At 41.9% G+C, this 22,419-nt stretch overlaps 1 protein-coding gene across 1 annotated transcript; it reads right to left on the bottom strand.

Moving 5' to 3' along the window:
* Positions 1-15,341: 15,341 nt before the first annotated feature.
* LOC109770277 (putative glycerol-3-phosphate transporter 4) lies at positions 15,342-18,450 on the bottom strand. Its single transcript, XM_020328983.4, has 3 exons — positions 17,446-18,450; positions 15,815-16,363; positions 15,342-15,711 (listed from the first exon to the last, which is right to left on the bottom strand). The coding sequence occupies exons 1-3, from the start codon at positions 18,362-18,364 to the stop codon at positions 15,674-15,676; spliced, it is 1,506 nt and encodes a 501-aa protein (XP_020184572.1). The 5' UTR covers positions 18,365-18,450; the 3' UTR covers positions 15,342-15,673.
* Positions 18,451-22,419: the final 3,969 nt, after the last annotated feature.

The raw sequence follows: 22,419 nt of genomic DNA, 5'->3' as shown, positions 1-22,419 counted from the left end.
TATGCATATTAATACTCCTCTGATTATGAACATGAATACGCTTTGTGAGTAGTTACGTTTGTTCCTGAGGACATGGGAGAAGTCTTGCTATAAGTAGTCATGTGAATTTGGTATTCGTTCGATATTTTGATGAGATGTATGTTGTCTTTCCTCTAGTGGTGTTATGTGAACGTCGACTACATGACACTTCACCATTGTTTGGGCCTAGAGGAAGGCATTGGGAAGTAATAATTAGATGATGGGTTGCTAGAGTGACAGAAGCTTAAACCCTAGTTTATGCGTTGCTTCGTAAGGGGCTGATTTGGATCCATATGTTTCATGCTATGGTTAGGTTTACCTTAATACTTCTTTTGTAGTTGCGGATGCTTGCAATAGGAGTTAATCATAAGTGGGATGCTTGTCCAAGTAAGGACAGCATCCAAGCACCGGTCCACCCACACATCAAATTATCAAAGTACCGAACGCGAATCATATGAGCGTGATGAAAACTAGCTTGACGATAATTCCCATGTGTCCTCGGGAGCGCTTTTCTCTATATAAGAGTTTGTCCAGGCTTGTCCTTTGCTACAAAAAGGATTGGGCCATCTTGCTGCACTTTATTTACACTTGTTACTTGTTACCCATTACAGATTACCTTATCACAAAACTATCTGTTACCGATAATTTCAGTGCTTGCAGAGAATACTTTGCTGAAAACCGCTTATCATTTCCTTCTGCTCCTCGTTGGGTTCGACACTCTTACTTATCAAAAGGACTACGATAGATCCCCTATACTTGTGGTTCATCAAGACTCATTTCTGGCGCCGTTTCCGGGGAGTGAAGCGCCTTTGGTAAGTGGAATTTGGTAAGGAAAAATTTATATAGTGTGCTGAAATTTACTGTCACTTGTTACTATGGAAAGTAATCCTTTGAGGGGCTTGTTCGGGGTATCTTCACCCCGACCGGTAGAGCAAATAGTTGCTCCTCAACCTACTGAACCTATTGAAAATTTCTACTTTGAAATTCCTTCTGGTATAATAGAGAAACTGCTGGCTAATCCTTTTACAGGAGATGGAACACTGCATCCCGATTTACACTTAATCTATGTGGATAAAGTTTGTGGACTATTTAAGCTTGCAGGTATGCCCGATGATGTTATCAAGAAGAAGGTCTTCCCTTTATCTTTGAAGGGAGATGCATTGACATGATATAGGCTATGTGATGATATGGGATCATGGAACTACAAACGATTGAAATTGGAATTTCATCAGAAGTTTTATCCTATGCATCATGTTCATCGTGATTGTAATTATATATATAATTTTTGGCCTCGTGAAGGAGAAAGCATCGCTCAAGCTTGGGGGAGGCTTAAGTCAATGTTATATTCATGCCCCAATCATGAGCTCTCAAGAGAAATGATTATTCAGAATTTTTATGCTCGGCTTTCTCGTAATAATCAATCCGTGCTCGATACTTCTTGTACTGGCTCCTTTATGATGAAGACTATTGAATTCAAATGGGATTTATTGGAAATAATTAAATGCAACTCTGAAGATTGGGACCTTGACGAAGGTAAGGAGTCAGGTATAACACCTAAGTTTGATTGTGTTAAATCTTTTATGGATACCGATGCTTTCCGTGAATTTAGCACTAAATATGGACTTGACTCTGAGATAGTAGCTTCTTTCTGTGAATCTTTTGCCACTCATGTTGATCTCCCTAAGGAGAAGTGGTTTAAATATAATCCTCCCATTGAAGTAAAAGTAGATGCACCTATTAAAGTTGAAGAAAAGAATATCACTTATAATGATCCTATTGTTCCTACTGCTTATGTTGAGAAACCACCTTTCCCTGTTAGAATGAAGGATCATGCTAAAGCTTCAACTGTAGTCAACAAAAGTAATATTAGGACACACAAACCTCCTGAGCAAGTTAAAGTTGAACCTAATATTGCTATGGTTAAAGATCTCTTGGCTGATAATATTGATGGGCATGTTATTTACTTCTGTGATGAGACTGCTAGAATCGCTAAACCTGATGCTAAAAATAAACATAGACCTGTTGTAGGCATGCCTGTTATTTCTGTTAAAATAGGAGATCATTGTTATCATGGCTTATGTGATATGGGTGCTAGTGCTAGTGCAATACATCATTCTTTATACGAAAAAATTATGCATGATATTGTACGTGCTGAGATAGAAGATATCGATGTTACCATTAAGCTTGCCAATAGAGATACTATTTCACCGATTGGGATTGTTAGAGATGTTGAAGTCTTGTGTGGGATGGTTAAATATGCTGCTGATTTTCTTGTTCTTGGCTCCCCACAAGATAGCTTTTGTCCCATCATATTTGGTAGACCCTTCTTGAACACTGTTAATGCTAGGATAGACTGCGAAAAGGATGTTTTTACTATTGGTTTAGGGGATATGTCTCATGAGTTTAATTTTGCTAAATTTCGTAGACAACCCCGTGATGAGGAATTGCCTAGTAAGGATGAAATTATTGGTCTTGCTTCTATTGTCGTGCCTCCTAATGATCCTTTAGAACAATATTTGCTCGACCATGAAAATGATATGTTCATGAATGAAAGAAGGGAAATAGACAAAGTATTCTTTAAACAGGGACCTATTCTGAAACACAACTTGGCTGTTGAAATCCTAGGGGATCCTCCTCCACCCAAGGGTGATCCCGTGTTTGAGCTTAAACCGTTACCTGATACTCTTAAATATGCTTATCTTGATGAAAAGAAGATATATCCTGTTATTATTAGTGCTAACCTTTCAGAGCATGAAGAAGAGAAATTATTGAAAACTCTGAAGAAGCACCGTGCTGCTATTGGATATACTCTTGATGATCTTAAGGGCATTAGTCCCACTCTATGTCAACACAAAATAAATTTGGAAAAAGACGCCAAACCAGTTATAGATCACCAACGACGGCTAAATCCTAAGATGAAAGAAGTGGTAAGAAAGGAAATATTAAAGCTCCTTGAGGCAGGTATAATTTATCCCGTTGCTGATAGTCAGTGGGTAAGTCCTGTTCATTGTGTCCCTAAGAAGGGAGGTATTACTGTCGTTCCTAATTGTAAAGATGAATTGATCCCGCAAAGAATTATTACAGGTTATAGGATGATAATTGATTTCCGCAAACTAAATAAAGTTACTAAAAATATCATTACCCTTTGCCTTTCATTGATCAAATGCTAGAAAGATTATCCAAACATACACATTTTTGCTTTCTAGATGGTTACTCTGGCTTCTCTCAAATACATGTGTCAGCTGATGATCAAGCAAAGACCACTTTTACTTGCCCTTCGGTACTTTCGCTTATAGACGTATGCCTTTTGGTTTATGTAATGCACCTGCTACCTTTCAAAGATGCATGATGGCTATATTCTCTAATTTTTGCGAAAAGATTTGTGAGGTTTTCATGGATGATTTCTCCGTTTATGGATCCTCTTTTGATGATTGCTTGAGCAACCTTAATCAAGTTTTGCAGAGATGTGAAGAAACTAACCTTGTCTTGAATTGGGAGAAATGCCACTTTATGGTTAATGAAGGCATTGTCTTGGGACATAAAATTTCTGAAAGAGGTATTGAAGTTGATAAAGCTAAAGTTGATGCTATTGAAAAGATGCCGTGTCCCAAGGACATCAAAGGTATAAGAAGTTTTCTGGGTCATGCCGGTTTTTATAGGAGGTTCATTAAGGACTTCTCAAAAATTTCTCGGCCTCTGACTAATCTATTACAAAAAGATATTCCTTTTGTCTTTGATGATGATTGCGTAGAAGCATTTGAAATACTTAAGAAAGCTTTGATTTCTGCACCTATTGTTCAGCCACCTGATTGGAATTTACCTTTTGAAATTATGTGTGATGCTAGTGATTATGTTGTAGGTGTTGTTCTAGGGCAAAGAGTTGATAAGAAATTAAATGTTATTCAATATGCTAGTAAAACTCTAGACAATGCCCAGAGAAATTATGCTACTACTGAAAAGGAATTTTTAGCAGTTGTTTTTTGCTTGTGATAAGTTCAGACCTTATATTGTTGATTCTAAAGTAACTATTCACACTGATCATGCTGCTATTAAATACCTTATGGAAAAGAAAGATGCTAAACCTAGACTTATTAGATGGGTTCTCTTGCTACAAGAATTTGATTTACATGTTATTGATAGAAAGGGAGCTGAGAACCCCGTTGCAGACAACTTGTCTAGGTTAGAGAATGTTCTTGATGACCCACTACCTATTGATGATAGCTTTCCTGATGAACAATTAGCTGTCATAAATGCTTCTCGTACTGCTCCATGGTATGCTGATTATGCTAATTACATTGTTGCTAAATTTATACCACCTAGTTTCACATACCAGCAAAAGAAAAAGTTTTTCTATGATTTAAGACATTACTTCTGGGATGACCCACATCTTTATAAAGGAGTAGATGGTGTTATTAGGCGTTGTATACCTGAGCATGAACAGGAACAGATCCTACGCAAGTGTCACTCTGAGGCTTATGGAGGGCACCACGCTGGAGATAGAACTGCACATAAGGTATTGCAATCCGGTTTTTATTGGTCTACTCTCTTCAAGGATGCTCGTAAGTTTGTCTTATCTTGTGATGAGTGTCAAAGAATTGGTAATATTAGTAGACGTCAGGAAATGCCTATGAATTACTCACTTGTTATTGAACCATTTGATATTTGGGGCTTCGATTACATGGGACCGTTTCCTTCCTCTAATGGGTATACACATATTTTAGTTGCTGTTGATTACGTTACTAAGTGGGTAGAAGCTATTCCAACTAGTAGTGCTGATCATAACACCTCTATTAAGATGCCTAAAGAAGTTATTTTTCCGAGGTTTGGAGTCCCTAGATATTTAATGACTGATGGTGGTTCACATTTTATTCATGGTGCCTTTCGTAAAATGCTTGCTAAGTATGATGTTAATCATAGAATTGCATCCCCATATCACCCGCAGTCCAGTGGTCAAGTAGAATTGAGTAATAGAGAGCTCAAATTAATTTTGCAAAAGACTGTTAATAGATCTAGAAAGAATTGGTCCAAGAAACTTGATGATGCATTATGGGCCTATAGAACTGCATATAAAAATCCTATGGGTATGTCTCCATATAAAATGGTTTATGGAAAAGCATGTCACTTACCTCTCAAACTAGAACATAAGGCATATTGGGCCATTAAAGAGCTCAATTATGATTTCAAACTTGCCGGTGAGAAGAGGTTATTTGACATTAGCTCACTTGATGAATGGAGAACCCAAGCCTATGAGAATGCCAAATTGTTTAAAGAAAAAGTTAAAAGATGGCATGACAAAAGGATACAAAAGCGTGAGTTTAATGTAGGTGATTATGTGTTACTATTCAACTCTCGTTTAAGATTTTTTGCAGGAAAACTTCTCTCTAAATGGGAAGGTCCTTACGTTATCGAGGAGGTCTATCGTTCCGGTGCCATAAAAATCAACAACTTCGAAGGCACAAATCCGAAGGTGGTGAACGGTCAAAGAATCAAACATTATACCTCAGGTAACCCCATAAATGTTGAAACCAATATCATTGAAACCGTAACCCCGGAGGAATATATAAGAGACACTTTTCAGAACGTTTCAGACTCCGAAAAGGAATAGGTATGTAGTACGGTAAGTAAACTGACTCCAAAACAGTTCTAATGGCATTTTTTCTTCGTTTTGGAATATTTAGAAAAATAGGAAAATAAGAAGTAGCCCGGGAAGGACACGAGGCTTCCACGAGGGTGGGAGGCGCGCCCTACCCCCCTGGGCGCGCCCCCTGCCTCGTGGGCACCTCGTGCGCTCTCCGGACTCCGTTTTCTTGCACGATACTTCTTTTGGTCGGTAAAATTCATTATATAATCTCCCGAAGGTTTTGACCATCATACCACGCAAATATCCTCTGTTTTCGTTTCGAGCTATTTTTCTGACAGATCCAGATCATCATGACGTCTCCAAGTGCCCCCAAGGACAAGTTCTTTGAGAAGGTCATCAACCCCTACCTTGCGGAGGTGTTGCAACACCCTCAAACCATTGAGATGCATGAGGGGGTGCTGCACATCTGCGATGTTGAGGGACCAAGGAGGACCGGAAGCGTGGAGACAAGGCTCGAGGCAATGGAGCAACAAGTTTTCAAGTGTCAAGAGATGGTGGAGCGCGGACTTGACTCCAATCACATAATGATCACGGAGTTCACCAACAACCACAAGCTGGACACCAAGGACATCGGGGAGGCCATCTTCAAGCTTCACGAGAAAATCGAGCACCTCCAAGCCCAGATCTATGACCTGCAAAACCAAAACTGTGATTATAAATATAGATTCAAGAGGATGAGTTTGGCTGCAGATTTAAGGATCCCGGAGACTCGATCATCCTTTTATGATGGAGAAACTATGCCTTGGAAGAGGGACGACAAGCCTACATCATCAACAATTCCTTCACCAGCAAAAGAGACATAATCACATGGGTATGGGCACTCCCCTTGGCAACTGCCAAGCTTGGGGGAGGTGCCCTGGTATCGTATCACCATCACACTCCTATCTTTACCGTTTTTCTTAGTTTGATCCTTTTAGTAATATCTTGATCTAGTAGAATAAAGTTTTAGTATGATTTAGTTTTGAGTTTTGCTTTATGATCCTTCTATGTAATCGAGTCCGTGAGCTATATATAATAAAGATTAGTGTTGAGTCAAGGGCTTGATTATCTTGCTATGATCTTGAGTGAATAAAAGAAAAAGAAAGAATAAAAAGAAACAAAGAGATCATATTGATCTTATGGAGAGTAATGACTTCACATATAAAGAGTATGATGATTAAAAGTTGTTGAGAGTTGACAAGCATAGTTTTGGTCATCGTTGCAATTAATAGGAAGTAATAAAGAAACAGAGGTTCTCACATATAAATATACTATCTTGGACATCTTTTATGATTGTGAGCACTCATTAAAATATGACATACTAAAGAGTTGATGTTGGACAAGGAAGACAACGTAATGGGTTATGTTCTCTTACATCTGAAATAAAGTATATTTTCATGGATCATCCAACATATTGAGCTTGCCTTTCTCCCTCATGCTAGCCAATTATTTGCACCAAGTAGAGATACTACTTGTGCTTCTGAATATCCTTAAACCCAGTTTTGCCATGAGTGTCCACCATATCTACCTATGGATTGAGTAAGATCCTTCAAGTAAGTTGTCATCGGTGCAAGCAATAAAACTTGCTCTCTAAATATGTATGATTTATTAGTGTGGAGAAAATAAGCTTTATACGATCTTGTGATGTGAAAGAAATAAAAGCGACGGACTGCATAATAAAGGTCCACATCACAAGTGGCAATATAAAGTGACGTTCTTTTGCATTAAGATTTCGTGCATCCAACCATGAAAGTGCATGACAACCTCTGCTTCCCTCTGCGAAGGGCCTATCTTTTACTTTTGTCTTATGCTTTAAGCAAGAGTCATGGTGATCTTCACCTTTCCTTTTTACATTTTATCCTTTGGCAAGCACATTGTGTTGGAAAGATCCTAATATATATATCCAATTGGATGTAAGCTAGCATGAATTATTATTGTTGACATTACCCTTGAGGTAAAAGGTTGGGAGGTGCAACTATAAGCCCCTATCTTTCTCTGTGTCCGATTAAAACTCCATAACCACAAGTATTGCGTGAGTGTTAGCAATTGTGAAAGACTAAATGATAGTTGAGTATGTGGACTTGCTGAAAAGCTCTTATATTGACTTTTTCTGAGGCTATGACAAATTGCAATTGCCTCAATGACTGAGATTATAGTTTGTTAGATTTCAATGGAGCTAGCACAAAGCCTAGTGGCGACATCTGAGCCGAGTGCCAAGCATTGGCTTTTTACTCAGTTGGAGGTATTATCTCATGCATTGTTTGTCAAACTTGGTGTTACTTTGTGGGCTATTTGGTCGTCACGAAGGAAAGCTATCCACGGGGGAATTTTCCAAAGTCCACATTCTACACATGCCTTCGTTCAAAGGTTCATTGAGGCTCCAGGTTCTAAATCCCGGTCGGCCAGCTGCTCATGTTTCTGGCTCGGCGGGGTCAAACGTTCAGGGAAGGAAGCGACCTAAAGCACCCCCCCAGCAGGCGAAAATTAACGTGGATGCAGGAATCAGAGTTGGCCGGATAGGCTCTGCAGTCGCAATCTGTCGCGATAGCAATGGAGAGTTTTTGGGCAGTTCAGCGCTGATCATAGCAGGGGTGGATGACCCTGCGACAATGGAAGCCATTGCATGTCGAGAAGCTCTATGCCTAGCTGAAGATCTTCATATCAGAACGTTTGTCGTAGCTTCTGATTCCAAAAAAGTGATTCAAGATATCAACAACGGTACTATGGGACGTTATGCAGCAATAGTGAGCGAGATCAAGTCTGGAGCAACCTCCTTTCATTGTAATTTCATATTTGAGGGACGTGCGAATAATTATGAGGCAGATAATTTAGCTAGATTTTCCTTAAATCTCGCTGTAGGATGTCATGTGTGGCTCGGCCAGCCCCATGATGAAACTTGTATCCCTCAATTTGTGGTCTTTGATGAATAAAATCGGCCTTTCAGCTCAAAAAAAAGGCAATGAGCAGCCAATATGAATTCATGTGCCTTGTTGCCTCAAAAGAAAAAACGTGTGCCTTGTAGAACGTTGCAATGGATTTAAGATATATTAATACAACTTCACAAATTTGGACAATGATAACCTTTTCTTAGTAACATGTCACCAAAAGTTTGGGGTCTTCTGCAAATAGCCTGCTTAGCGCTGCACCTCCTATAGTTGCTAATTGATTTATCTCAAAAAAAAAGTTGCTAATTGATGTTTGATTATAGAAGGCGAGATGCATGTTTTGCTGCAGTGTAAACTGTGCCTTTTCCATGGTGTTAATTATAGTCCACATGCTGAACAAGCATTAGTACCCATTTAGAGCATCTCTAGCAGACCCCGCAAAATCTCAACCCGCATAAGTCTTTTGCAGTTCGCGGAAAAGTGTATATGCAGGCCGGTGCGGGTGAATATGTTTTTTTACGGGTCGGCTACGCGGGGTCTGCTTGGGCACCGCCGCGTCGACCCACAAACTGAAGACGCCCAATTATCGAATTTGACATCGGTTCCGACAAATAAGTTCAAATTCAAACAATAAAACAAAGTTCACGCGCAAATAAAAGCTCATACGCCCCCTCATCGATCTCCTCCACTTCTTCTTCACCCCCATGATCATCCACGCCGCCCTCCGTTTCATTGTAATCAAATGCGGCGAACGGGGCTTGATCGATGTCAACAACGTTGGTGTCCAACATGTTCACGAACTCGACAGTTGCATTGTTCGAACCACCGCTATAGTGAACGACAACAAGTCACGAGCTATTGCCAAAGCAAAGAAAATTTCCATGACCGAAGAGGCATACCTTCCGGCCATTTCGTCGAACACATCGCTTGCGGTGGGAGCAGCACCGTTGAGCGGCATCGCCGGGGAACCTCTTTCCGGGGCGGAGGGAGTGGATGAAGGAGCCGGCTTCTTTGTAGCCGAAATCCTCTTCCGCTTTACGCTGGAGGCCTTGCCGACCTTCTCCGCTGCCGGTCGGGATCGCGCAGCGGCATTGGCGCCTGGAACGCGGGCCTTCCCGGTGGGGGCAGCCGGATTCCCGCCCTGCACGACCACGTTGCCCTGCCGCTTGCGGAAAGGCGCAGTGGTGCCTTGGGCGACGGCGGGGCCAACATGGCCGGCAACGAGATCCGCCCGAGGGGATTGAGCGTGCGCGACCTCGACGGTGACAGGGGACAGCAAGGTGTCATCCATGGTGGCGAAGGACTGCCGGGGAAGATGCACCGGAGCGGGAGGTGGCGGGGGCAATGGTGGTGGAAGGTGGGGGAACGGGAACGGCCATGCGGAAATGTCCCTCTCGCCAAATCTCGCTGTGGATAGGGGCCGAGCTCGGGTCGTCCTCCCACCCTGTGAATCTAGAGGTCGGGGGAGATCTTTTGCCGCGCCCCGCAAAAAAATTTACGGGTCGGACGTGTATGTGGGGTCTGTTCGAGCGGGATTTTCCGCGCCGACCCGCATTTTGATGGTTATTTTGCGGGTCGAGGCTTTTTGTGGGGTCTGCTAGAGTTGCTCGTAGTTGTGGCATGAACTAGCCTTTTCTTACAGATGCGCACAAACATGCCAATAATATAGCGAAATGGCTCTGCCATCTCCTAAGAAGAAATTGTACAATTCTGATACTGCATACTTAGGTCAGCAAGTGCATGAGTAAGTGCACCGACAAACCGAAAGTCTTTTTTTAGAGAGGAGGCATGTTGCCCGGCTTTAGCAAGCTGAAGCCCTTACAAGTACATACCCAGGTTCAAAGGAGTTCACCAAAAGGAAACAGGAAAAGAAAAAGGTTCGATACAGACCCAAAGGGCCGATGCACCAGGCAAATAACTAGTGGGCTCCGCCTAGCGGGAGCGAAGCGAGGCGACGCGAAACCTGACGGCTGAGGCCCTCGGCCGCCCTGTTGATCATCATGGGTCCTGTGCTGCCGTAGCTGGGAGGCGAGCGCTCGGAGCTTCTCCAGTAGTACTGCAATGGTGGAAGCGTCCTCCGTCTTGTTCAGTGGTTTCCATAGCTGCATAAAAATGATCATTTTATAGATGATATCAGCTAGGTGTTTAATGAATTTTCCTTCAATTATAGCTTTATTACGAGCATGCCATAAGGCCCAAGCCATTGCCGCAAAGACAAACCAAGTAATTCTTAGGGGGCGCCCAGAAAGCCTTGCAACTAAGATATGGAAGGCTCCAAATGAATTGGGTGCCCAATTGCACTTAGTGGTATCGCGAATGGAGCCCCATAGGAGCTATGCCAAGCTACACTTGAAGAAAATGTGGTTGGTATCTTCGATCACACCGCACAGGGGACACCGCCCGTCCATAATTCACTTCAATATTTCCCTATCAACAGTTTCATCTAATATCAGAATCAAAACACTCTACGCCACTCATATAGCACCAATGAAAGCCTATCCATATCATGTAAGTGCCATACATCTGTTTACTGGTTAGAATTTGGAAAGCTTCAATGGATCGTCCATCTAGCGCTAACATCAACTTACATACCAAAGAGCACCAAGATTGGAGCCGAGCATTTATGTCCTGAGATCACCACAGTTCTGTTGCTAGATCATGCGATCTGGCTATCACGCTAACGACGCCTGTACCTCAGCATGGATCATGATTTCTGAATGTTGCGGTTGGCGTCATTACATGCTGCAGCCATGCCGATAGGCAACAAGCCTGTAAGCCTACGATTACTTGGTCCTTACACTGCTAGCCCAAATTTTCCATTTCAGTTTTTTTAGGCCTCCTTTGTACTCAAGGATAGGAAAGCAGCCCATTGATTTGTAGGAATAGAGATAGAACCATTTGTATTTTAAATGAAGTAGGCCCAGTGGAAAGAAATCCTCTTATATAAATGGAATGACATCCCTTTCCATATAAAATTTGAAATACATGTAATCTCACTTCATGGTTTCCTATCCCTCTACAATATTCCTATCACAAAGGAGGCATAGGCTTTACCCGCCTCGATAAACGCACAAAAAACTTTTTGATTGGCGTTTTTCAGGAGGGTCTTGGCGAGGTCTCTTGCATGTGCCTTGTACTAGGAGCTTCGAAATCTCTAGTCGAGGTGTATTCTTTACCAAGATTTCTCTTCCACTTCCCTCGTGGTGTCATGTGTGCCAAATTTCGCTCTCAAAGAGCTTTGGCGGGTTTTTCATCAAAAGGATAGGAGATGGTTCTACATTTTTTTGTGAGATTCAATTTTCAAATCAAGATATCTCGTGAACCATGAACTGTTTCCATTGCTGCACTCATCACGTCTATGCCTTCAAAATTAAATATGTTAATTGATTTTGACAAACTTCTATTAACGAAACTTGTGCTCCCTACCATAGTTTGTGCTTCTCCGCATATTAAACTTGTGCTCCGAGTGGTAGTGCAGTTGTATTCTCCATGTGTAGGGTACATTTGCACTTTACGTGTAGTGCACTTTGTGTTCTCCGTGTAGTACAGTATTGCTCCCGCGTAGTGCACATGTGCTTCATGGCGAAACACAACTATGCTTTTCCGCGTAGTCTACCCATGGTCCGCACGCAGTGCACTTGTGCTCCCGCATAGCACACATGTGCTTCCCTATGGAGCACACCAGTGCTTCGCGGGGAAAGCACATATCGGAGCACACATATTCTTTTCTAAGGAGCATGTCTGTGCTTCACAGCGAAACACATCTGGACTCTCCGTTAGATGCAACATGTACTTCGTGTTCACGTAGACACAAGCTCATGCACTTTGGAGTATATTTTTTGTAGCCAGAAGAATACAGCTATACATTGTGTACAAAGAAGGAAAAACCAAGCAAAATCGATGAAATAAATATTAAAACAAAAGGAAACAACCAGCAGTTATGCAAGCATGCTAATCGAGCCCTTGCAACACGGTGTTTAACTGCCAAAGCGCCCCACCCCCTCCACCACCCCTGGCTTCCCCGGGGAAGCCCACCCATGGGGCACATGGCCGCTGATTAGTTGCTCCCTTTTGATGCATTGTGCAGCAAGTAGTCAACCTTTCACACAGGGAGCGCTCATGGCAGACGGTCCCATTAAGAACTTAACATTGTAGGGAGTGATTCCTTTGATTTTATTACTAGTTTTTGGTGTTCTTATAAAAAAACTAGTTTTTGGTCGGTTATTTATTTTTATTTTAAAAAAACGAATACTTGTTTACTTTTTAGAAGTGTTTTAAAAAATATGATAATACTTAAAAAAATTATGAGCATTTTATAAAAATTGAAAACATTTTATAAATTGTGAAAAAGTTTTAATAGACATGAATATTTTTGGAAATGTTAAACATGCACATTTTGAAAAAAATTAAACCGTGAACATTTTGTAATTTTTTTGGAAAAAATAAAACCAAAACCCTGCTTAAATCCAATGGAAAAAAGAACACAAAATGGAGAAACCGGCAAAAACTTTCTAGAAGCTCCCTAAAACTGAAAAGGCCAGATCTACAACATTCCCAAAATCGGGACCTGTCGATACCAGTAACTAGCCGATACCAGTAACTAGCTAATTGGACCAGTACATTTGCTCGCTCATTTTGCTCCTTGGATGCGATTGCTCAACTACTTGACGCAAGGAGCATCAAACAGTATTACCCTTTGTAGCCAGCAAAGAACCAACTTATATATGGGCTGGTATTTGATGCGGCCCATTCATAGAGATATTTTTTTATATTTAAATTAAAGTTTAAATAACCAGCTATAGTCCCACTATATCTGTTTGAGCAGGGAGCTGCTAAATGGTATTTATGTAAAATTGTTTGGTAAAGTTACAAAATAATGGGATATAGCCACATTATAGTTGTTTGAGCAGGATTCTCCTATTTAAAACTGTGATTAAAATACAAAATCACTAAATGAAGGGTATTCCTTGCAAAGGTTATTTTCAATCTCTCCATCAGAGTTTTGGAGCGGTCTTTTTGCAAGAGGGATGTGTGGTTTGCATATACGTGTTCTGTAGTTGGATCTGTTTTTTTTTCAAATATCTCTTGAATTGAGCGTTCAAATTATGAACCGCTTTTAATCCTTGTATTACTCACGTTGAGAGTTCAAACCTAGAACCACTGGTGATAGATTTCATGTTTTTTTTTTCAGGAGCAACTTGTACTCCCGCTGAAAACTAACATATACTCCCCGAATTAACATATGTGTGCTCCATGTGTTTATGTACCTGTTCTCTCCCACGAGATAGTGTACTCCCGTGCAACGCAAGTTACAAAACATACATGTGTTTCACGACGGAGCCCGCCTATGCGTCACGGCACATCACACATGTGCTCCCGCTATGCATTGCATTACACAAGACAAGCATGAAAAAGGGGGAACCCCAAAGGAAAACCCATAGAAAACCAGGGGAAATCACATGCGCTCCTCACATGTGCCCCTCACTCCCCATCGCTCCCATTTAAACATCAAAATCTCCTTAAGAAAATCTGTATATATAATTTTATCAATTTTCTATATCTAAATAGCCAGTCTCCCCTACTAAATTTCTTTGCACATATGGGTGTTCACATCAGCTCAACTATTAATAGCCATCCATCCGGACGAAATTATATGACATTAGCAAGTTGTACATGTACTCATATGTTACCATTTTTAACATTAATATATTCTTGCAAACGATATCACCTTATCAAGTCATGCATGTCATTTTTTCCAGAAGGAATCAAGAGATGCATTTCAAGTGCAACTTCATTTTTTCACGTTACTTTGTGTGTTCATAGAGTCTGTTAGACGCTAAGACCAACCCATATAGTTCATGCTTCACATTTTTGTTATAGATGATGTCGTGCTAAGTTCAAAAGATTTTTTTTATCTTTTTATACATCATTTTGTCACATACTCTCTTATATTTTTATTTTTTGTTGTTTTAAGCACCAATTTAATGCATTTGTTTTAACACGATTCCCACAACAACGCATGATGCATCATCTAATCTTATATGATCAGTTTAATAACTAGAAAATGTTTGTCCATTGTAAAAAGAGAAATATCGACTTATTAAAATGCTCATGTATTGTTAAAAAAATGTGTTGCAGAACATATGTTCTCATGTTTAAAATAAATTTACATGTATTAAAATACATTTTCAAGAGAAAAAATATACCTGTGTTGCCTCGAGAAGTATTCATAAATACCCCAAAAAAGTTTGCAAACATAAAAAAATCATACGTTCTTCAAACATGTTTGAAAAAGGAAAGCTCATATATGTTAAAAAAGATATGTTCATGTTTTGAAAAGAAAATGTTTTATGTTTTTTCAGAACAGCTGCTTGTTGTATCTCATAACAAAATGCATGTGTTTACCTCAAAAATAAGAGCGCAAAATATATAAATAGAAAACAGAAAAAGAAAACCAGAAGAAATTTGGGAACGTTTGGATCCCTCACCAGATTGCCTCGCTAGGCAAAGCTAGGCTTGCCGACGCAGGCGAGCCAAATCTGCTCGCTCGCTCCAACACGAAAAAAGCTGGAAACCACTGGCAAAGAGGCAGGCTCGCCCAGTAACCAAATACTCCCTCCGTCCCATAATATAAGAGCGTTTTTGACACTAGTGTAGTGTAAAAAACGCTCTTATATTATGGGACAGAGGGAGTACGTCGCTTCCTTGCTGGGCTAGGCTAAGCAAGCGCTAGCACGAGAACCAAACGCTCCCAAAGACGTCACACAAAAAAAGAGATACTGATGCTGATTCAAAGTGTTCGCCAGAGATAGTATTCAGCCAACATTAACAGTAAAAATATATACAGTGCAAACACTATGCATAAAAATGGCCAGAGTTCAGACTTACTTCAGACTTGGAAGTCATTTGACTCTTTCATGTTCATCTATGAGAAAGGACAGGGATCCTACGGTAGATTGATACATTACAAGATGTTATAGTATATTACTATACTATCCTGTGACAAAGAGAAGACAACAGATGCTATCTCAACCATATTTGCGTGGTATCATCTTCAGCACCAACATATTGAATGCCTTTCTCAACTATGATAACATTACAAAAATGTATACCACATTCCCACCACACCTGCGCCAAAACTGCCTCGCCCTCAACTACTCCCCTCTAAAAGTGGTTGAGCACCAGGATCTATGAGATAAAGAGGAAGGCAACATCAGCGTAACAAATAAGACACTACATTTTGCCATCTCTATAATGAAGATAAATGCAAGCTGAGCATCTTTATCATTACCTGCAGTTCCATTCGGAGTGTCACTTGAGCGATTCCTCCAGTTTTGAATAATCTGCTGAATCTCTGATTTCACAAGACCTGATAAACACGCACCGGCAATCAATGCACAAAGTATAAGCATTATGAACACTGAATCCCATCCAGTTTTTGAGATGAAGCCCGTCACAAATGGCCCCAAGGCAGCACCAAGCGATCCTGTCCCGTCTATGATTGCCGTGACAGTGGCCAACGCACGGGAATCTCCTTTGAGAGATTTGTGAGTCCCCAGATCAGCAGATACTGCAGTTGTTATCAGAGCATAAGGGCCATTAACAAACAAGCCACTGATCATCATCAGTGCAATGTTTGTCACTTTTGAAGTACTGCCATATGCATGAAAGGCGTAAAGAGATGGAATCGCCAGATACATAAACATTGCTGCAGTAGTGGCCCTAGCATCGAGCTGATCAGACATGAACCCAGCAAGAATTCCACCAATGATTCCTCCTACATCGAACAAAACTGATAGATAACCAGCATCCGTGACCGACATGTACTCGCCTCCAATAGCTGGAAATATAAAAGGGCATAAGTAGAATCGTAAAAGGATATAAAATTCAGAATCCACAACTGCACATAAGAGATCTACTAGAGTTGCAGCCTTTTATGGTATCAGCAATATAAGAAGGCAGTTAGAAGAAACAGGTCAAACAAATTAGTATGCAGTACTTTTAGTAATGGATGGAAGAGGACAACCCAGGCCTCTACCAAATAGTGCACATAACCAGAGCTACTGTACCCTTGAGTAAATTGTGTCTGGTCTGAAAAAGCAAAATACTACAGTTGGATCAGATAAACAGGCCAACAATGTGAACATGTGACTCATGTTAGCATTATTCTGTTCAAAGCCAGAGTTAAGATACGGCATGAATAATCTGGCATGACACTAGTTCCTGCTACAATTTGCTTGGTGTCTATTGTGCACAGGATATACCATAATGCACATTATTACAGCATATCAAAGGCAATTACTGCAGCACCTTCAAGACAATGGTCGCAATTACTACAACAACCTATATCAACATATTCTGGAATTCTGAAACCAGAGTTCAGTAACAATGCACTGTTAATTCTGAAACTACATCGTCAACTACATCAAAGTCAATTCTGAACCCAGAATTCAATAACAGGCTTTAGACGCACTATTAATCATACCGATAAATCTCCTGCACAGCTGGAAGATGGAAATTCAGATCAATCTAATGTCATAACGTGCATGGCTGCGCCTGGTTAAACTTAACAGTTTGTCTAATTCACATCTAGATGTTTTCTAAGGATGTAACATCTAAGCTCCCACAAATAAGGCAGCAAAAAGGAACAAAAAAAAAGCTGGGACAAAAAAATTAGACCACAAACATAGTGGACATCAGGTTAGATGTGATATAGTTATGTCACATCTAAATGTGTCCTAGACAGACCCCTTAACTTAAGGGAGTGTTCGGAGTCCCTCCCCTCCCAGACTCGGCTCCGCGGAGCCGGCGGAGTTGTAGGCTAAAATACTGGAGTTGGAAATTAGGTGCTCTGCAACTCCTCTAATTCCACGTATCTGGTGGATATCCGAACAGGGCCTAAGTCGCAACAGGTGGGCATACCAGTTTGGGTCAAGTAGAAGGGGAGCCAGTACAAGAAGGTGTAGGCGACCAGCTTCGCAAAGAAGAGGCAGGTCGCGAAGGTGAGCACCCCCGGGATAGAAAATGCCTTCAAAATCCCTACGGCATCCCTCCTGTCCTCTTCCCCGGCCGTGCTGGTGCTGCTGTCCTCCTCGTCGGTGCTCGCTCCACTGGCCTGCTTGGGGGGCCACGAAGCGAAGCCAACGTCCTCCGGGTAAGGCGCTAGGAAGAAAAACACGAGGACGCCACCGAGCGCCATGAGCCCGCCCGGGACCACAAACGACCAGCCCCACCCGTATCGCAGCACGGCGGCGGCGATGATCGAGCCGCTGATGTTCCCGACGGAGGTGTGCGCGTTCCATATGCCCATTATGAGGCCGCGCCTCCGGCCGCCGAACCAATTGCCGACGACGGCGACGACCGAGGGCCAGCCGGTGGACTGCAGCAGGCCCGCGATTGCCTGGGCGAAGACGTAGAACACGAGGGAGTGCAGGGAGAGGAAGTACCCGGCGCCGAAAAAGGCGACGGCGGCGCCGCTCCCGACCATTCCGGCGGCGAGGAAGAGGCGGAGATCGAGGCGATCGCCGAGGTGGCCGGCGCCGAACATGCCGAGGGAGTAGAAGGCGAGGAACGCGACGTCGGTCTCGCCGAGGAGGGCGGGGTCGTGGAAGGGCGGCCACGACTTGGAGAGCGCGCGCTTCACGATGCTGGGTGGCTTGCGGGAGGCGTGGTAGAGGGCGTAGGCGAGGAAGGTGAGCCCGAGGACGAGGCCACGGTGGGCGTTGTAGGAGAAGGCGGGCAGGGCGCAGAGGCCCGGCGGCGCGTGGTGGTGGCGCGGCCGCGCCCGCGGCGATGACTTCGGCATGGGCGTTGAGGGTGGAGGTGGCGGTGGCTCCGCCATGTCCGTGAGAGGTGAGGGGAGGGGAAATGGAGTGGGGGCCGGCGGTGAGGACGTGGCGGGGTAACCGGGCCCGTGCACGACACGCGGCCGAGACGGTTATGGGCCAGACTTTGAATTGTGTTGCCCTTTTGCTTTCGTTTCTTTATACACGGTCTTTCTTCAAGTTCTCTTTGCTCCGGGTAATTCGCTACATCAATATTCTTTTTTCTATCAAAAACGGCCAGCCGTCGCCTCCTGCGTCATTGGATGAGCCATGAATAGCCGCGTGATCTCAAATGAGGTGCCTCTGAAATTGCAACAAGGTAGATGTTGCGTAACTCGCATTGCAACAATTACTTTGTTACGAAACCACCGAAGCGTTATTTTCGCTAGATTTTTTTTATTTTATCTTCAAGATTTTTTGCAACATAGATGATGTAGGACTTTTGCAACAATGGTGGTGTTGTAGAATTAATTTTTTTTCGTCTTCACCTTTTTTGCAACATAGATATTGTTGCGGGAGGACTTTTGCAACATGGATAATGTTGCAGAAATTTTTTCACTGAAAAGATGATGTCGTTTGCAGTGTGAATCAATAAATTTTTGTAACATAGATGATGTTGCGGGAGGACTTTTGCAACAAAGCCGTTGTTGTGAAAAGTATAAAAAACCATCCCGACCGGAGCGACGACGAAGGGCGAGAAGGGAGTCTGGAGCGGTGCAACTATGCCAATGGTGACCGAAGCGGAGCTCGGGCATGCGCACTTGAGCAGCAGCCATGGCTGCGAGCGAGCGTAAGGAGACGAAAAATACATAAGGAAAGGATAAGAGGATAAGGACACGTGCTGGACATAGGAGGTGGTTGACGCGGTGCGTGTTATCCACCGGCTGAACAATAGCATTTTCACAAAAAAATCCATTTTTTTGCTTTTGTGAAAAAGAGATTTCATTGTGTAATATTGGTGGATACAATCATTCGGGGACAACACACACCATATATCGGTGTGCATGGTTTGGTGTCCGAACTGGGTGACGCAATGAGTCGCGCTATGATACGTCTTCATCGTATCTATTTTTCCAAACTCTTTTGCTCTTCTTTTGGACTCTAATTTGCATGATTTAAATGAAACTAACCCGGACCGACGCTGTTTTCAGCAGAATTGCCTTGGTGTTATTTTTGTGCAAAAATTAAAGTTCTCGGAATGACCTGAAAATTTACGAAGAATATTTTTTAAATAAATAGAAAATACTGGCGAAAGAATCAACCGGAGGGGGCCCACCAGATGACCACAAGGGTGGGGGTACGCCCCCCTGCCTTGTGGGTCCCCTGGACCTCCACCGACCTCAACTTCAACTCTATAGATTCACATTCGGGGAGAAAAAAAACAGAGAGAACGATTCATCGCGTTTTACGATACGGAGCCGCCGCCGCCTCCTGTTCTTCATCGGGAGGGCTGATCTGGGTCCGTTCGGGGCTCCGGAGAGGGGGATCCATCGCCATCATCATCACCAACCTTCCGCCATCACCAATTTCATGATGCTCACCGCAGTGCGTGAGTAATTCCATCGTAGGCTTGTTGGACGGTGATGGGTTGGATGAGATTTATCATGTAATCGAGTTAGTTTTGTTAGGGTTTGATCCCTAATGTCCACTATGTTCAGAGATTTATGTTGCTATGACTTTTCTATGCTTAATGCTTGTCACTAGGGCCCGAGTGCCATGATTTCAGATCTGAACCTATTATGTTTTCATGAATATATTTGTGTTCTTGATCCTATCTTGCAAGTTGTAGACACCTATTACGAGTTATGATCTGCATACCCCAAGGTGGCAATAATTGGGATTCTTTCCGGTGATTACCGTACTTTGAGGAGTTCATGTATTCACTAGGTTCTCTATTAAAAGGAGGTCTTAATATCCCATAGTTTCCATTAGTACCCCGCTGCCACGGGAGGGTAGGACAAAAGATGCCATGCAAGTTCTTTTCCATAAACACGTATGACTATATTCGGAATACATGCCTACATTATATTGATGAATTGGAGCTAGTTCTGTGTCGCCCTAGGTTATATCTGTTGCATGATGAATGCCATCTGACATAATAATCCATCACTGATCCATTGCCTACGAGCTCGTTTCATATTGATCTTTGCTTCGTTACTTTTCCGTTGCCATTGTTACAATTGCTACAAAACTGCTACTGTTACTTTTGCCATCGTTATCGTTACTTCCATACTACTTTGCTACTAAATACTTTGCTGCAGATATTAAGTCTTACAGGGTGCTTGAATTGAAAACTCAGCTGCTAATACTTGAGAATATTCTTCGGCTCCCCTTGTGTAGAATCAATAAATTTGGGTTGAATACTCTACCCTCAAAACTGTTGCGATCCCCTATACTTGTGGGTTATCAAGACCTTTTTCTGGCGCCGTTGCCCGGGAGCATAGTTCTATTCTCTGAGTCACTTGGGATTTATATTTTTTGATCACTATGAGGAATTTGAAAGACAACAAAACCAAGATCTATCCCTCTACTACGAGGGGACGTAAGGAACTGCCATCTAGCTCCGCACTTGATTCACCTTCTATTTTGAGAAAACTTGCGATACCTACACCTGCTATTGATTCTGATATGTCGCATGTTATTGATGATGCCACTTCTTCTATGCATGATGCTTATGATGATACTACTTCTTTGCTTGATAGTACTGTGCCACTAGGTGACTTTTTTGATGAACAACTTGCTAGAGTTAGAGAGAATGAAATTACTGAAATTGCTGATATTATTGAAACTGAAGATTATGATTCTCCCCCTGGATATGAATTGCCTAAGGTACCTGAGGGTTATATTATGGATGAAGAAACTGCTAGAGACTTTTTTGCTTGCAATGATAGAGATGATCTTAAGAAACGGTTAGCTAAGCTGAAAGAAAAATCTCTGAATGCTAGAATGCAATATGATCCTAAGTTTGTTACTTCACCTATCTTTGTTACTGATAAGGATTATGAATTCTCTATCGATCCTGAGTTAATTACTTTGGTTGAATCTGATCCTTGCCATGGTTATGAATCTGAAACCATTGTGGCACATCTTACTAAGTTGAATGATATAGCCATCCTATTTGCTCATGAGGAAAAAATTCGCTATTACTATATTCTTAAGTTGTTTCCTTTCTCATTAAAGGGTGATGCTAAGATATGGTTTAATTCTCTTGCTCCTGGTTGTGTGCGTAGTCCCCAGGATATGATATATTACTTCTCTGAAAAATATTTTCCTGCGCATAAGAAACAAGCTGCTTTACAGGAAATATTTAACTTTGTGCAAACTGAAGAAGAGAGTCTCCCACAAGCTTGGGGAGGCTTCTCCAATTACTTAATGCTTTGCCTGATCATGCTCTCAAGAAAAATGAAATACTTGATATCTTTTATAATGGACTAACCGATGCTTCTAGGGACCACCTAGATAGTTGTGTTGGTTGTGTTTTCAAGGAACGATCTGTTGAGCAAGCTGAGAAACTATTGAATAATATATTGAGCAATGATAATGATTGGACTCTTCCCGGACCACCTCCTAAGCCAACTCTGAAGAAAAGAGGTATTCTATTTCTCAGTCTTGAAGATATGCAAGAGTTAAAGAAATCTATGAGAGAAAACGGTATTAAAGTTGAAGATGTTAAGAATTTACCGCCTATTGAAGAGATACATGGTCTTAATATTCCGACAAAGGTAGTAGAGGTAAATTCTCTCTATAGATTTGATGAAGGTGATATTCCTTATAATAAGTCTGCTAGTCAATGCTTGGATGAATTTGATAACTTCATTGTTAAACAGGAAAGCTTCAATGCTTATGTTAGTAGACAGTTGAAACGTAATGCTTATATGCTTGAACGCTTGGGTTATTATATGGGTAGAACTATTAATGATCTCAAGCTTATCAATAAACATGCTTCTATGGTAAAAACTCAAGTAGAACAAGTACTTAAGGCACAAGATGATTTGCTCAATGAGATGAATAATAAGAATAATGATCATGATGTTAGAGTTATGACTAGAGGTAGTAAAATTACTCAGGAACC

Source organism: Aegilops tauschii, chromosome 6, assembly GCF_002575655.3.
Source record: "Aegilops tauschii subsp. strangulata cultivar AL8/78 chromosome 6, Aet v6.0, whole genome shotgun sequence".
In the NCBI taxonomy this organism is placed as follows: domain Eukaryota; kingdom Viridiplantae; phylum Streptophyta; class Magnoliopsida; order Poales; family Poaceae; genus Aegilops; species Aegilops tauschii.
Note: the sequence above shows the minus strand (reverse complement) of the source record. Positions and strands in the feature narration are given on the sequence as shown.

Coding starts and splice junctions, on each gene's coding strand:
- LOC109770277 (XM_020328983.4), bottom strand. CDS start 18,364: ATGGCGGAGCCACCGCCACCTCCACCCTCAACGCCCATGCCGAAGTCA. Junction 16,364..17,445: donor CTTCTACTTGACCCAAACTG/GTATGCCCACCT, acceptor TTATATTTCCAG/CTATTGGAGGCGAGTACATG. Junction 15,712..15,814: donor CACTCCGAATGGAACTGCAG/GTAATGATAAAG, acceptor TTTATCTCATAG/ATCCTGGTGCTCAACCACTT.